General features: G+C 39.4%; 1 protein-coding gene across 1 annotated transcript in view; it reads left to right on the forward strand.

Annotated features, from left to right (window-relative positions):
• The window catches only part of ABCA13 (ATP binding cassette subfamily A member 13), a 519,839-nt gene that overhangs the window by 39,703 nt on the left and 464,898 nt on the right, over positions 1 to 15,238 (forward strand). The window contains exon 4 of the mRNA XM_036739641.1: positions 9,854 to 10,008. Within this exon, the coding sequence (XP_036595536.1) occupies positions 9,854 to 10,008 (155 nt within the window). The remainder of the gene's footprint in view (positions 1 to 9,853; positions 10,009 to 15,238) is intronic.

The following is a 15,238-nucleotide window of genomic DNA, read 5'->3' on the forward strand; positions in this document are numbered from 1 at the left end:
GAGTCCCCCAAATAACACTTTTTTCCTACCATTAGTTTGGTTTTTCTTCCTGATAACAAAGCCCCAAAATAATATTTTGCCCTAACTCCTGATATACAAATCTGTCAGCTCCAGAGAGGCCACCCAAAATCAGATTATAAGAACCTCACTCTCATAATGGCACTTTGGAGCATGTCCTCCCCTAGCTGGAGCATCCCCCGCCCTCCAGCAAGAGCACCCCTGCCTGCTGGAGCACTCCCCTCCCTGCTGAATGGACCTGTGTCTCCGGGGTCCCCGATGTAGCACTCTCCTTACTGGAGTTATACTCTATGTTAGTGTCTGTGCCTGTCCCTTTTCCTCTTTCCCTTTTGGTCTTCCTCAGCACCTGAACTCATTTCCCAATGGCTCTGGCTGGCCCACCACCTTTTCTTAGACATAAACTGGGTACCCAGACAAGGACTTAACCTATTGACAGCTGCATCTACCCTGAGGGAGTGGGGGACTGTGAGCCTAGTTGTAAAAGCAAATATCAATAGGGGAAGCCCATGTCCTCCCAGGAGGGACTCCTTTGTGCCAGAGGACTGTCACAAAACACTAGTTCACCTCCTTTTCTTGTCATACTCATCCTAGATAAGATCATTCATGCCATACTGATGTTCAGAGGAGTCAAATGACCTGGCCAAGGTCATACAGAGAATTAATAATGTCAGAGTTGAGACTTGACCCAGGGTCTGTAGTCTCTCTGGGTGGCATAGCAAAAGTTCTGATCCTAAGTTCCTGTCTCAGATACTTTTTAGCTATATGACCTTGGGCAAGTCAGCCTCAGTGTCCCCATCTGTAAAAGGGAGATGAGATTTTTTAGCTCATAGGATTGTTGTGAAGATCAAATAAAAATATTTGTTGAGGACTTTGCAAACCTCACTATGTAAATGCTACCTACTATTGCTATTTTATTACCTAATATTATATTCTTTTACTTTCCCCATGTTCTAGAAATGACATTATTATTATAATACAAAGTTAACCCTTTTGTAATAACACTTTTTAAGCATTCACATCTTAGCCTCCTGAATAGGTATTCTTATTCTATAGTGACACAGACAGTACTTCTAAATCTTTGGCTGGATAGAAACTTTCTTGCAATTAATTTTTCCATTTTTATTTTTGTCTTTGTCCAAGAATAGCCAAAACCAATTCAATGTTTCTCTTTCCCATGATAACTAACTGGATATGCTGAGTTATTTTTGTCCCTGTCATATTCCTATGCTAGACTATTAAGTGCTAGGGTGCAGGGATCTTTCTTTTTTTAGCTTGTTATCTTCCCTAACACAATGGTCTGCTCACTGTAAACCTTTAATCCTAGATGAACTGAATTGAATCAATTGTTGTCCCACTCCATCTCTTTAAATTCTGAGAACTCTCTCCCCAGAGTGACTCAGACTTTGAAACCACCACCACTGTGGTTTTACCCTTGTTTTTGGTTTTGTTTATTTTGAACTCTGATTATCTTGAATTATTTTGAAGAACATGAGAAGGAAAAGTAGGCCCCTTTCCTGGATCAGTTAGTTTTGGAGATTCAATAAGCTTGGGTCTTTCAATGCACTGGTCATTTCTGATGTTGTATCAAGTCTTTTAGAAATTATCTTTGTAACAGATTAAAGAATTTCACGTGGCTTTCATAGGTAGATTATTTGGATGCTTCAGCAACCCTCTGTTGGAGTTATGTGGCTTTCCTCTCTTTTTGTTGCTTTAAACTTCTTAACTAGCTTTAAACCTCTTAGTTTGGGTGTCTGGAGTATTACCCTTCAGGGTCATAACTACCATAGGGCTACTCTGGAAGCTGTAGTTGAAGGTACGGCTGCCCTTGTTATGTGCCATTATTCTAAACAGGACAATTATAATAGCTCCCATTTCTATAGTACTTTGAGGCTGACCAAACACTTCTGACCCTCGTGACACAGGCAGTATCAGTATTATCATTCCCATTTTGCAGATGTGTAGAAACCAAGAGAAGTTCAGTGACTTCCTCAAGGTCACATAGTGAGTAAGAGTTCAAGTCTGGATTTGAACCCAGGTCTCCTGATTACATGGTTAACATGTGTTTCACAATGCCATGCAGCCTCCATTAATTCAACATGACAGGATTTCAAGATAGAAAAGCACACTAACAATAAATGTAATTTGGCTAATGACAGTGATGAATCTATTTTGTCTAAAAGGAGATATGACACCTGATCTGTCTCAGTTGGGGAAATTGAGGAGTACAGGCATATCTGGGACTTTGTTTTTTTTAACTTGAGGGCAAAAATTATTGAGGCTCAAGCCCTGTTATGGGAGAGGAATGGGTTGGGATGGCTATAGTAGAGGATGGATGAGGCTTCACAGTCCAAGACCTTCTGTGTATATGAGTTGGCTTGTTTAGGAGAGGGGTGAGTGCTTCTATACACCAGGACTTGTCCATTTAGAGAGAGCATTATAAAGCACAGACACCCACAGAAATAGAGGTTAGACTGCTTCAAAAAAGGCAAGTGCTTCCATTGACCTTATTCTTACTTGGGAGAAAGGGCACTAAAGAGGCCCCTGGGAACTCTGGTGACAGGATAAGGTATTTTCAGGGAGGGAAGGTTTTTCCTCTCCTTCAGGAATGTTGCCAAGAAGGCAGAGCATCTTATCTCTCTCCTATTTCCCTCCCCAAATAGGGAACTCCAAACATGAGTCATTTGCTGTTTCAGGGAAGTATGTGAATTTCAGTTGACTAAGAACTGTTTAAGTAGAACTAAGGTTTTTGGAATGCTCTATCTAGTCAGCTAATCAGTCATTCAATAAACATTTCTTGTCCACCTTGTGCCAGGCACTGTGTTAACCCTGGGGTTACCAGAAAATGGGAAAATACAGTCCCTGCCCTCAAGGACCTCACAATCTAATGGGGGAGACAATAAGCAAACAAGTACAAACTATATTCTGGATAAATAGGAAATAATAAAGAGAGGGAAGACACTAGAATTAAGAAGGGTTGGGAAAGACTTCTTGTAAGAGATGGGATCCACATCTACTACTTATTTCCTATATATGATCTTTCTCATTCTTTGTAACTACCTCCTTCCTAGGACCTCTTGTAAAACCTTGACATACTCCGGGGCTACTTTTCCCTCCAGTTCCCAAGGGCACATGCCTAATAGAAGACCATAAACTGTGGGGCACAAAAACATGATCTCCAGACCATGAGGAAGGAAGACCATCTCTGCCTCAGAAAGTGTCTCCTCCATCCTTTGTCAACACTTAGGAAAAAGCTTCTTGGACTTAAGAATTCTGATCATTTTAAAGGGCTGATGATAAAGCTTACTACCCACCTTCTTACTGAAAGGAGTTGAGCTCAAGATGAAGAATAAGACGCACACTTTTGGTTATGGCCAAAGTACTTGAATATGTTATAAAGGTTCTGTTTTTTCCCTCTTCTCCCCATTTTTGGGCGTAGAAACAAGGGGGTAGACATAGACTTGCCCCACGAAAAGAAAGAAAATAAAGAAAAGAGCCATTGAAGCATTTTTTAGAATTCACAAAAGAGAACCAAAGGCCAGAAGAAATCACAAATGAACAAGACAACTTTGAAAGTTACACGTCAAATTTGTTATATATAATGTACAATTATATATTGATTTTATTAATTGTGTAAAATATTGATATTGTTGTATAAATTGTTTTAGTTCTGCTTACTAATACTACACTCTGTATCAGTTCATATAAGTCCATGTTTTTTTGAAACCATATATTTCCTCATTTTTTGCAGCACAATAGTATTCTATCATATTTCATCATAGAACTTAGACTTTCCTCAATTGTTTCCTCCTAATTTCTGATTGTTGATTTTTTTTCCACTACAAAGATAAGTGCTACAAATATTTTTATATATTAGGGAATTCTCTTGAGCTTTTGGGAGAGGCATACCCATCAACAAGGGACTGATGACTCTGGATAGAAGTAAAAGTAAACTGGTTTGTTAGCATGTTAAGGAATCTGCTTTCACCAATAACAAATTCTGATTCTTATCATGCACCTGTGATTTTCAGGTCTGTGTAGAGTACACAGCCAATCAGCAGCATTCTTTGGCAACTTGAGATAGATAAGCAAAGTATTTCCTAGGAGAGGGAAGGGGAGAGAGAGAGAGAGAGAGAGAGAGAGAGAGAGAGAGAGAGAGAGAGAGAGAGAGAGAGAGAGAGAGAGAGATATGCCAAGAGAAAGAAATAGGAGTATTTGGAATGCAATTGAAAGGATTTATTATCAGAATAGGAAAACATTCCCTGTTCAAGGCCAAGACTAGGTGAAGAGACCAAACACTTTTACAACTTGAGAAGCACTCTTTTTAGATACGATTGTAGGGTTTCTTATCCAAGGACAGCAAGTAGCTGTTAGAACAATGAATGAGACCATTCATTTTGCCAGGTCCTTTTTCTAATATTAGGCCACAAAGTGGTCAGAAGGATTATGGTTGTAAATCCGTCAAAATGTAGTGAAGTGATTGTGATTCCTATTCCCTCCTATATCTATCTATCTATCTGTCTATCTATCTGCCTGCCTGTCTGTCTCTATCTATCTATCTATCTATAGATATCTATCTCTATCTTGGACCTTTCCTTTTTTTCTTTGATATCTTTTGGGCATTGCTGAGTCAAAGGACATACACTTTGCATAACTTTTAGCTATTCCACACTATCCATCTATTATTTTAGTGTGTAATTCCAAATTGCTTTCCCGACCATTTGTACCCATTCACAGGTCCACCAACAGAGCATCAATGTACCTGTTTTCCCACAGCCCCTCTCACATTTATCATTTTCCTTTTTGTCATCTTTTCTACTCTGATGGGTATGAGGTAGAATTTTGGAAGTGCTTTAATTTTCATTTCTCTAAATATTATAGATTTGGAGCATTTCCATATTGTAATTGAGAGGCTGTGTTTTTTCCCTTGAGTCCTGTTTGTTCATATCCTTAGACCATTTATTGATTGGGGAATGATTCTTTTTCTTATAAATTTGAATCTATTCTTTGTGTATCTTGGAAATGAGGTTTTACTCAGAAAAACTTATTACAAAAATTTCCCCCCAATTAATTATTTCCATCTTAATTTTAGTTTATTAGATTTCTTTGTGGAAAACCTTTTTAATTTTATGTAATCAAAATTATCCCCTTTACCTCTCTATTCCTTGTTTAGTCATGTGCTTTTTGCGTATCCATATATCTGATAGTCAATTTTTAAAAATCTGTTTCTCTAATTTGTTTATGATATGACCTTTTTATATTTAGGTCAAATTAACTAACAGTTATCAGAGCTGGGCTCCAAACTCAGGATTTCTAGCTATGTGACTCAAAGTTTTGTGAGAATTTGGACCTAGTTCTTTGGAAAGCAATGCTATCATAGTGTGGGTATCATGTCAGGACAATTAAAGTGGTATTCAGACACAAATAGGTCAAAACTGAAAAACAAAACCAAAAACAAGTTCTTTACACCCATTGCTATAATTACTGTTAGGGCTTTGTTCAGTCATCTTTCAGTCATATCTGACTTTTTGTGACCCTGTTTGTTTTTTTCTTGTCAAAAATACTGGAGTGGTTTGCCATTTCCTTTTCCAGATAATTTTACAGATGAGGAAACTGAGACAAACAGGGTGAAGTGACCTGCCCAGGGTCACACAGTAAGTTGCTGAGGCCAAATATGAACTCGGGTGACTCTAGGCCTGGTATTCTACCCACTGTGCCACCTAGCTGCTAATAAGGAGATAAATTAGCCCTGAGAGACCTTAGGATTCAATGTGAATGAACACTTGGACTAGAAAAGTGCTCATTATAGCTTTACTAAGATCATCAGAATATATAGGACCATTAGCGATGAAGGATCCATGATGAAATGTGGATTCAGTGGTAATAGGACATGGCTCCCTGTACCTTTTTTAGTCTTTCACAAAGGTATATTCATATTCTAACAGTTCATTTCATGGTGAGGTTGTTGCCACGTCAGAAAAGCTGTGACTTCTTAGTAGATATTGCTTTTAAACCTTAAATATTGGATGCCACAAAGCCCAAGGGCCTTTCACACAAGAATACTGTCTACGTGGCTCTGGCCTTTAACGTTTCTCTGTTTCATGAATTTGTTTCTTCTTGTTTCCACAGAAATGCATTGTTTTCCACAGAGTTAAATTTTTACTACTTTGGAGTATCTTCTTACTCTGATTCTACATAAACAAGTGGGCCTTAATGGAAGTTGTAATACCACTAGCCAAAGATTATTATAGGAGAGAACTGTAAGATAGTATCGAGTGTACTGGATTTGGCATCATCTGTCCTGTTTTGAATCCTTGCTTTGCTCAGTTTAATTCAGGTTGATTACATTCACTGGTGTAAGGCATAATGCTAGGTGTTTTGGATACAAGACCAACAATTAAACAGTTCCTTTCTTCAGGGAGCACAGATAGATACACAGATAAGTAAGCACAAAGTAGTTGGGAGAGAGAGAGGGAAATTAATATTTGGGAGATTAAGAAAGACCTGAGGTTGGAGGTAGCATTTGAGATGACCCTTGGAGAAAACTAAAAATTCTAAGACACAGAGCGAGAAAGGAGAACATTCCAGGCAAGTAGCATACACTTGGGCAAGTCAATTAACTTTTTGATCCTTAGGTTCCTCATTTGCAAAATGAAGTGTGGAACCCAGATGATATCTAAGGTCTCTTTAGGTGCCAAATACTAGTGACAACACACTCTTGTCAGATCTTTAATTTGGAATTTCACCACCTGTGATAAATTCAGTTGAATAGGAATGTGTGTGTTTGGGGGGTGGGTGGGAAAGGAAGGGTTTCTGGGGCACCCATTCTGTGTGCGGTTGAGGCAGACAAGAGACAGAGGTCATGGAAGGTAGATGAAACTGAGGAAATGGGAGATGGGGGTGTTCAAAAAGGGGAGGTTTGGGATTTACAAAAATATTGAACTGGATTCTGAACTTATTGGGGAGGAGAGAGTGACCTAAAGGTCCACAGATGATAACACCAAAGATGGAATGGACTTGAAAGAAGTGGTTGTTGAGCAATGGTGATAGAGTTTCAAAGGTCTGAAAGTGGTGATGGAGAATAAAGAGTATGCCAACCTTCCCTCCTGGCTCTTTTTATTAGAGTACATGAGAGAAGGCAACTAGCATAGGAGAAGGTGCAAAGTAATATAGTGTCTTAAAGAGAAATATAGTTTTTTAGATGATGAAAGGAATGTGAGAGAACTGGATCCAGGGTAAAAGAGAGTTTGTTAATAACAGAGGATGATTCCAGAGGGCACAATGGAAAGGAAAGGAAGAGGAAAAATAGGAATTGAGGAGGGTTTGGGTTGACACCAATGAGAGATGGCAGTAGTCAGCACATACTGCCTTCATCACTGACCCTCCTTGTACTCTGTGGCATGGGTCCCCAGGCTAGATGACATGCCAAGATCAGTTTTCCCTATTGGGAAGTCAGGACTAGGACTCTGGGGGATTGGCAGCCCTTGGGGATGGCCAAAGGTCTTCTTGGGATGGAAGGAAATAGCCCCCTTTCCTTGTATTATGTTAGTGTCTGTCCTGTGTTAATTCTGGCTCCATTCTTGTTTCTCCCTGTCTCTGTCACCAATGGATGGGTATTAACTTTGTTTCTAGTTCTTTTCTAGTACAAGAGGGACTGCTATGAATATTTAGATACATATTGGACCTTTGTTTCTTTCTTTGACTTTCTTGGGGGCACATATCTAGTAGTGGGATTTCTGGGTCAAAGGATATGGAGTTGAGTCAATATCCCTTCATTTTTTTCTAACTCATTACAACTGATTCTGGTCTAAAATCCCCAATTCCAAGCAACATCTGTTAGCAAATGCTGACCTGGAGGGGAGAGATACTAGCAGGGGAGCTCATTATTTAGAAGAAAACCAACAATTGACATCCCAGGTCTTTGATGACTAAAATCCTATTCATTTTAGCAGAAGCTTTTTGGACACAATCCCCAGGATGTTTTTTCCTTTGCTTTCTTTTTTTGTTTTTTAAATGAAGGCTACTTGAAGTTGTTTCTAAATTCCTAGTAGCAAAGCCAGGATATTAATATTTAGAGATTGTGAGCAGGTTTTGTTGTTTTTTGGTTGTTGTTGAGGCAATCAGGGTTAAGTGACTTGCCCAGGGTCACACAGTGAGCAGTTCTAAGTGGAACTGAAGTCCAGGTTGCCAGTCCTGCCAGATAGGTTGTCTTATTTTTATCAATTTCTGTAAACTTAAGGGAGCATGAGACTTAGGGAAGGTCTCTTTTGGAGAAGGTGATTTTGTCTTGGGCTGTGCCTTTGGGAAGGGGCTGTAAATTGCACCCATGGAGGGAACATACACTTGAGGAAATCATAGACTATTAATGTACATATGTAATTGTGCTATAGATGCTCTCTCCCCCTTCAATTTTCCTACAGCAGTTTGATTAGAATGTAGACATCTTGAGGACAGAAAGTATACCTTTTAAAAATCTTTGTGTCTCAATGGTTTGCTGTTGGGGTGCATATTAATGATAGCCAGAATGCTACACTGGTACCCTACTAATGTCAGGAAGAAGGAAGGAAGGCTTCTATCAGGGGTGGACCTCACTTTGGAGATTTATGGGAGAGGATGGACAAGAGACCTACAGGGTACATGATGAGCAGGTGTGCATGTGTTTTGATCTGCATCATTGGGAGGGAATTTTCAAATTATTGAGATCACAGATCTATTTAAGTATGTAATTATGCTTAGGACAGCATGGAGAGGCAGATTTATTTAGTGGATGAAAGGCCACACCTGGACTCAGGAGAGCCTGAGTTCAAGTCTCACTTCTGACACATACTATGTATATGACAATTCTTGTACATGGTAGACATTTAATGAAATGGTTATTGATTGATTGCCACTTTGTAAGTCACTTAACCTCTCAATGTCTAAGGCTATTATCTAAGATCTGGCAGTGGGAGTTTCCTTACTAGGAGATCCTTACACTGATGAAATCACAGGTCCAGAATGGGGAATCCCCTCCCCCAAATTTAGGGCAAATCATAGTACCTTATACATATTCTGATAGATCTGTGTTGTTATAAATGTGGTGTTTTCCATGGGAATATTATAAATGTGGGTGTATTCCATGGGGACCCAAACCCATACATACTGGCTTACACTTTATAACTCTTCTCCATGGATGTCAGCTAATCAGTCAACAAGTATTTATTAAACAATCAGTGTGTGCCAGATACTGTGCTAAGAGCTGGGAATACAAATTCAAGTATAAAGGATAGCTCTGTCCTAAAGGAGCTTACTTTCTAATGGAGGAAGAAAACACATAAACACATAAAAGGAATTTGGAGTGTGTGTGTATGTGTGTGTGTGTACATACACCTGTGTGTGGAGGGATGACAAAAGGACTGGTAGAGGGGCATGGCAGAGAAGGACCAGCCTGGGGAAAGGAATGATAGATACATGACTGACCTAGGTGCTCTCCTTAAGTGGAGGTTCTGGGTGGAGCCATTCAATTGGAGAGAGAGGCCACAAGGATGGAGGATAGATCCAGTGTGTGAATCCCAGAGCTGGAGTGAAGCTTCAGATTGAAGAGCTGGACCATGGTAGAGAAATAGCAACATGAGGTCTGGAGAGGAATGAGACATGGCCAGCCTGCATGACATTAAATGGAGGTGCTGAGAAGAGCCATCCAATCAGAGAGACATAGGGCAGGTTGGAAGACAGGTTGGATTGTAAATAGATTTAATAAATAGTTCTCTAATTGTGCTAAATTGAAATAGGAGATGCATTTTGGGACTTCACAGTTTCAGTTTTGTGATGAGTTCCCCTTTTTGACCTTTATTCAAAGCACCTTCAGGTCCCCAAATTCTCAAGGCCATCAAGGCATGGGGACTGATTTGGCCTTTCTGGAAGATATTCAGGAGCTCACCCAAGGCATTTCAAAAACAATGGAGAAGGCCGTTGCTTTACAAAAACATTGGATGGAAGGTTCCAAGCTGTCAGGTAAGTGGTCCTGAAGCTAATTTGAAAAAAAAAAAAACCAACAAACTTTGTTTAATGGAGCCTTAATTATATTCTATTGCTCAGAAGCTCTGGGGGAGCAATGGGGCCATAGAAGGTAGATTATGTTGGGATCAAGGCTAACTACCTCATGAATATCCATGGTGAGATTCCTAGGGATGGCCTAATAAATACATTCCCTCAGACTAGTTGTGAAGCTTCTTGAGCATTTACTCTTTCTTCCTTACTTTATACATTTGGATAGGCACTAATCCTTCCCAATGGTTTTATTCAGAAGTATTAAAGTTAAGTTAAATATTGACCTAAAATCTTTGAGATATTCAGATATAATCATAGGATTTAAAGCTGAAAAGGACACTAGGGATCCTCCAGGCTATTACCCTTCTTGTACAGATTTAGGAGTCTGAGGCCAAGGCTTTCTTGTTCATCTAGTTAGAGGCTATCAATAGTTAGGTTAATTAGAGGTTGTCATTCTAGATATGGGCCTCCTAACCAACTATGAAAAAACATCTTCAAATATCTTCAACATGTTAATTTCTTTCTCAACAACATTTCTCCGTATGATCCTTTTCCTTAACTTATACAGCCACAACCTGATTTTGGGTCCTTCTTACCTCCGAAAAGAACCACTGTGATAGCTTTCTAATTGGTTACCCTTCCTCAAGTATCTCCCCATTCCAATTCATCCTTCATTCATCTACCAAAGCCATTTTTCTAAAGTGTAGGTCTGACCACGTCACTTCCAATAAATAGTGGGTCTTGATTACCACCCAGGATCAAATATTAAGTCCTTTAAAACATTTTACAACCTGGACTCTTCTTTGTTCTGTGGGCCAGGACACCAGAGTGGAATATTGAGGCAGCTTGAGTTAAGCCCCATAACCAGAGCTGTTGTGAGCCAAGAGTAGATCTAATCTTTGGAGGCAGAGACTGTCTTTTGCTTCTTTTTGTATCCTCAGCACTGTGTCTGACACATAGTAGGCACTCAATAAACTTTTATTGATTGATTGATTTTGACCTGTTGGGAAATTTCTGAGCCTAGAGATCCTAAGATCCTCCTGGAGAGTAATTTCTCCCACCTAGGTCCATTTAACTGGAGGTCAATAAATCAGGAGACAAGGCTGCATGGCTAACAACTCTTCAAAACAAAGGGAGACACACACACATACATACACACATACACACATATATAAGATCTTGAGCAGCTTTAGAATGATAGACAAAAGGAGCCTATAAGATAGTGAAGCTGCCCACTCATTTTCCTTATTTGGGAGGTTGAGTGATAGGGGCAGGATATTAGGTGATTTTTTGGGAAGTGTCTTAAGCTTGGGCTGTATAACTTGTTATCCTTCTTGTTGCCCAAGATCAGGTTTGATGGGGTAGGAGTGTTTTCCTGTAGTCAGACAATCTTGGTGGGGCAAGTGGTCTCAAGTTAATCTCATCAAAATGTCTACGTGGGAATGGAGGTATAAGACAGTGGAGGCCTCCCTTTGAGATGGAATCAAAATAGAATAAAGAGTGAGAATCTTTTTCTCCATATATAGCCCAACAGGCTATATTTCTTTGACCTCTAAGGCTACTATTTTGGGGGAGGTATTTTCCCCAGATTCACAGCACATGTTGTTTTTCAGTCATTCAGTCAAGTCTGACTCTTTGTGATGCCATGGGCCATAGCATGCTGGGCTCTTTTATCCTCTACTATCCTCCTTTTATCCTCCACTATCTCTTGAAGTCTGTTTCCATGCCATTATCCATCCATCTCAACCTTTGCTGTCCCCTGTTCCTTTTTACCTTCAGTCTTTCTCCATATCAGGGTCTTTCCCAATGAATCTCATCTTCTCATCATGGGGCCAAAGTATTTAAGCTTCAGCTTCAATATTTGATCTTCCAGTGAATAGCCTGAATTAATTTCTTTAAGTATTGACTGATTTGATCTCTTTGCTGTTTAAGGGACTCTCAAAAGTCTTTTCCAGCCCCACAATTCAAAAGTGTCAATTCTGTGGCACTCAGTTTTCCTTATAGTCCAACTCTCACAGACATACATTGCTACTGGAAAAACCAAAGCTTTGACTATATGGACCTTTTTCAGTAAGACATGTCTCTGTTTTTTAGTATGCTGTCCATATTTGCCCTAGCTTTCCCTCCAAGGAACAAGCGTCTTTATTTTCATGGTTGCAGTTGCTGTCTGCAGTGATCTTTGAGCCCAAGAATATAAAATTTGGCACTGCTTCCATTTCTTCTCCCTCTACTTGCCAGAAAGTAATGGGACCAGTTGTCAAGATCTTTTTTTTTTTTTGATGTTGCCTTGAGCCAGCTTCTACATTCTCCTCCTTCACCCTTACCAAGAGGCTTCTTAATTCTTCATTTTCTTCCATCAGAGTGGTATCTTCTACATATCTAAACTTCTTGATTTTTCTTCCAGCGACCTTAATTCTGGCTTTTGATTCATCCAGCCTGGCATTTCATGTGATGTGCTCTCCATAAGGTGACAATTTACAGCCTTGTTGTATTCCTTTTCCAATCTTAAATCAATCATTTGTTCTGTGTTTGGTCCTAACTATTGCTTTTTGGTCTGCATACTGGTTCCTCAGGAAACAGGTAAAATGATCTGGTTGGTATTTTCATCTCTTTGAGGACTTGCCACATTTTGTTTTGATCCACACAAAGGCTTTAGTGTAGACAATGAAGCAGAAGTAAATGTTTTTTCTGGACTCCCTTGCTTTCTCCATAATCCAATGAATGTTAATAGTTTGGTCTCTAATTCCCCTTGCCTCTTCAAAAACCAGCCTGCTTCTCTGATAATTCTCAGTTTGCATATTCCTGAAACCTTGCAAAATCTTAAGCATAATCTTGCTGTTATGGGAAATGAGTGCAAGTGTTCAGCAATTTGAATATTCCTTGGCATTGCCCTTCTTTAGGATTGGGACATAAACTGGTCTTTTCTCATCCAGTGGCTACTATTGGGTTTTCCAAATTTGCTGGCATATTGAGTGTAACACTTTAACAGCATCATCATTTAGGATTTTAAATCACTTAGCTGGAATTCCATCACCTTCATGAGCCTCGTTGCTGGCAATGCTTCCTAAGGCCCACTTGACTTCATTCTCCACAATATCTGGCTCTAGATCAGTAATCATGCCATCATAGTTCTTGATGATGTAAAGGTCTTTCTTGTATAGCTCATTTGTGTATTCTTGCCACCTCTTCTTAATTCCATTTCTCTTAAGTCCCTATTTTTCTCCCCTATCATGCCATTTTTGCATGAAACATTCTCTTGATATCTATTTTTCTTGAAGAGATCTCTTGTCTTTCCCATTCTATTGTTTTCTTCTTTTGTCTTTCTTCTTTTTGTCTTTGCATCGCTTATTTAAAAAAAAAAACCTTATCTCTTCTTGCTATTCTCTGGAATTCTGCATTTAGTTAGGTATATCTTTCCCTTTCTCCTTCCCCTTTTGCTTTCTTTCTTTCCACAGCTATTTGTGAAGCCTCATCAGACAGCCATTTTGCTTTCTTGCTCTTCTTTTTCTTTAAAATTTTGTTTGCTGCTGCCTCATGTACAATATTGTGAACTTCTGTCCATAGTTCTGTCTACCAGATCAAATCTTTTAAATCTATTCATCACTTCTACTTTATATTCATAAGGGATGTTATTTAGGTCATACCTCTATAATCTGATGGTTTTGTTCACTTCCTCTGTGGCCCTTCGGTGGATTGACCTGAGACCCAGCTGTGGGCCCTTTGGGCAAGGTATATATAAAGACCATAGGCTATAGGATGGTAGCTGGGAATTTCTGAAACCTCAGAAAAGTTGCTTGGAAACTGCTTCTGTCTCTTTGTGGACTGCTTTTACCTGGGGGTAATGGTGTATTTTTTTTTTTATTAAAGAAATTGCTTATGCTATCCCTTAGGTTCCGAGTAGTCCACTGTCCCAGATATGGAATCACTACCTGGAACACTACCTTTCCACTCTTCTTACATTCTACTCTCTTCTTCCATATTGGCCAACTTGCTGTTCCTGGAATGTGACATCAATCTCACCTCCTTTTGCCTTTGTATTGACTGTTTTTTATCCTTGGATTGTCCTCTTAGAATCCCAGGCTTCCTTTAGGATTTCACTCAAGCGCCACCTCTTCCTGGAAGCCTTTTGTGGCCTTCCTAACTGCTAGTGCTATCCTCTCTAAGGTTTTGCTTTCGATTTACTTGCCATTTTCTTATGTATTGATCCCTCATTGGATTGTGAGTTCTTTGAAGGTAGGGTTGTTCTTGCTTTTTCTTTGTAACCTTAGCACTTAACACTGTGCCTGGTACAGAGTAAAGTGCTTAATAAAATCTTGTTGATTGATATGTAAGGATAATTATTTAGCTGAAGATGTTAGTCTCTGAGGACAACTTTCCTTGCAGAAAATAGGATGTTTGCTCAGCAGTTTCCTTAGGATCTAGGATGTAATGTTTAGCAATGTCCTCTTTGATTCTCATCCTGATGTCATTGCCAATATCTCATTGCTTCATGTCATCCCAGATTCTATGTCCTTCTACATCTGTTGTCTTCATTTTTAGCCTTTATGCTTCTCTTTTCCATGTTCCCTTTAATTTGCCCTATTTTTCTTCTAATGCTTGCTTACCATTCTCCCAACCGATAGACATTAGTGGGGTTTTTGATACTGGGGAAAGAGCTCTGACCTTGGATTCATGTGCAATGACTTTGAATCCTTATTCTTTTATTTACTTCCTATGTGACCTTGATTAAATCATTTACTTTATTTAGCCTTGTTTCCTCATTTTTAAAATGAGGGGTTTGCACTAGATGACCTCTATGGCCCTTCCCAACTCTTAATCTATAGTGATATGATCTGTAATCTTCCAATGGCTCCATTTCTGCCCTTTACAGAACTATTTGTTTTTCAGTCCATTCCAGGCCAGTAAAGTTTAACAAGCATGTGTATGGGCCAAAAATGTGTTGGTGGCAGGGATCCAAAGACCAAACAAAATAAAATGGGAAAAAAGTTCTTTTCCTAGTAGTACTTATAGTCTAGGTGGTGGGGAAGAAAAGTGCAGCTCAGGCAATCAGGAAAGGCTTCTTGTAGGAGTCAGCAAAACACCTGAGTCTTATGGGCCCCTGGATTCTAAGAGGAGGAAATGTATTTGAGGCATAGGGGATGACCCAGGCAAAAATCTGTGTTGGCCAAAGTCCTTTTAGAGTTGTTAGAAGCCA

Source organism: Trichosurus vulpecula, chromosome 9 (genome assembly GCF_011100635.1).
Source record: "Trichosurus vulpecula isolate mTriVul1 chromosome 9, mTriVul1.pri, whole genome shotgun sequence".
In the NCBI taxonomy this organism is placed as follows: Eukaryota; Metazoa; Chordata; class Mammalia; order Diprotodontia; family Phalangeridae; genus Trichosurus; species Trichosurus vulpecula.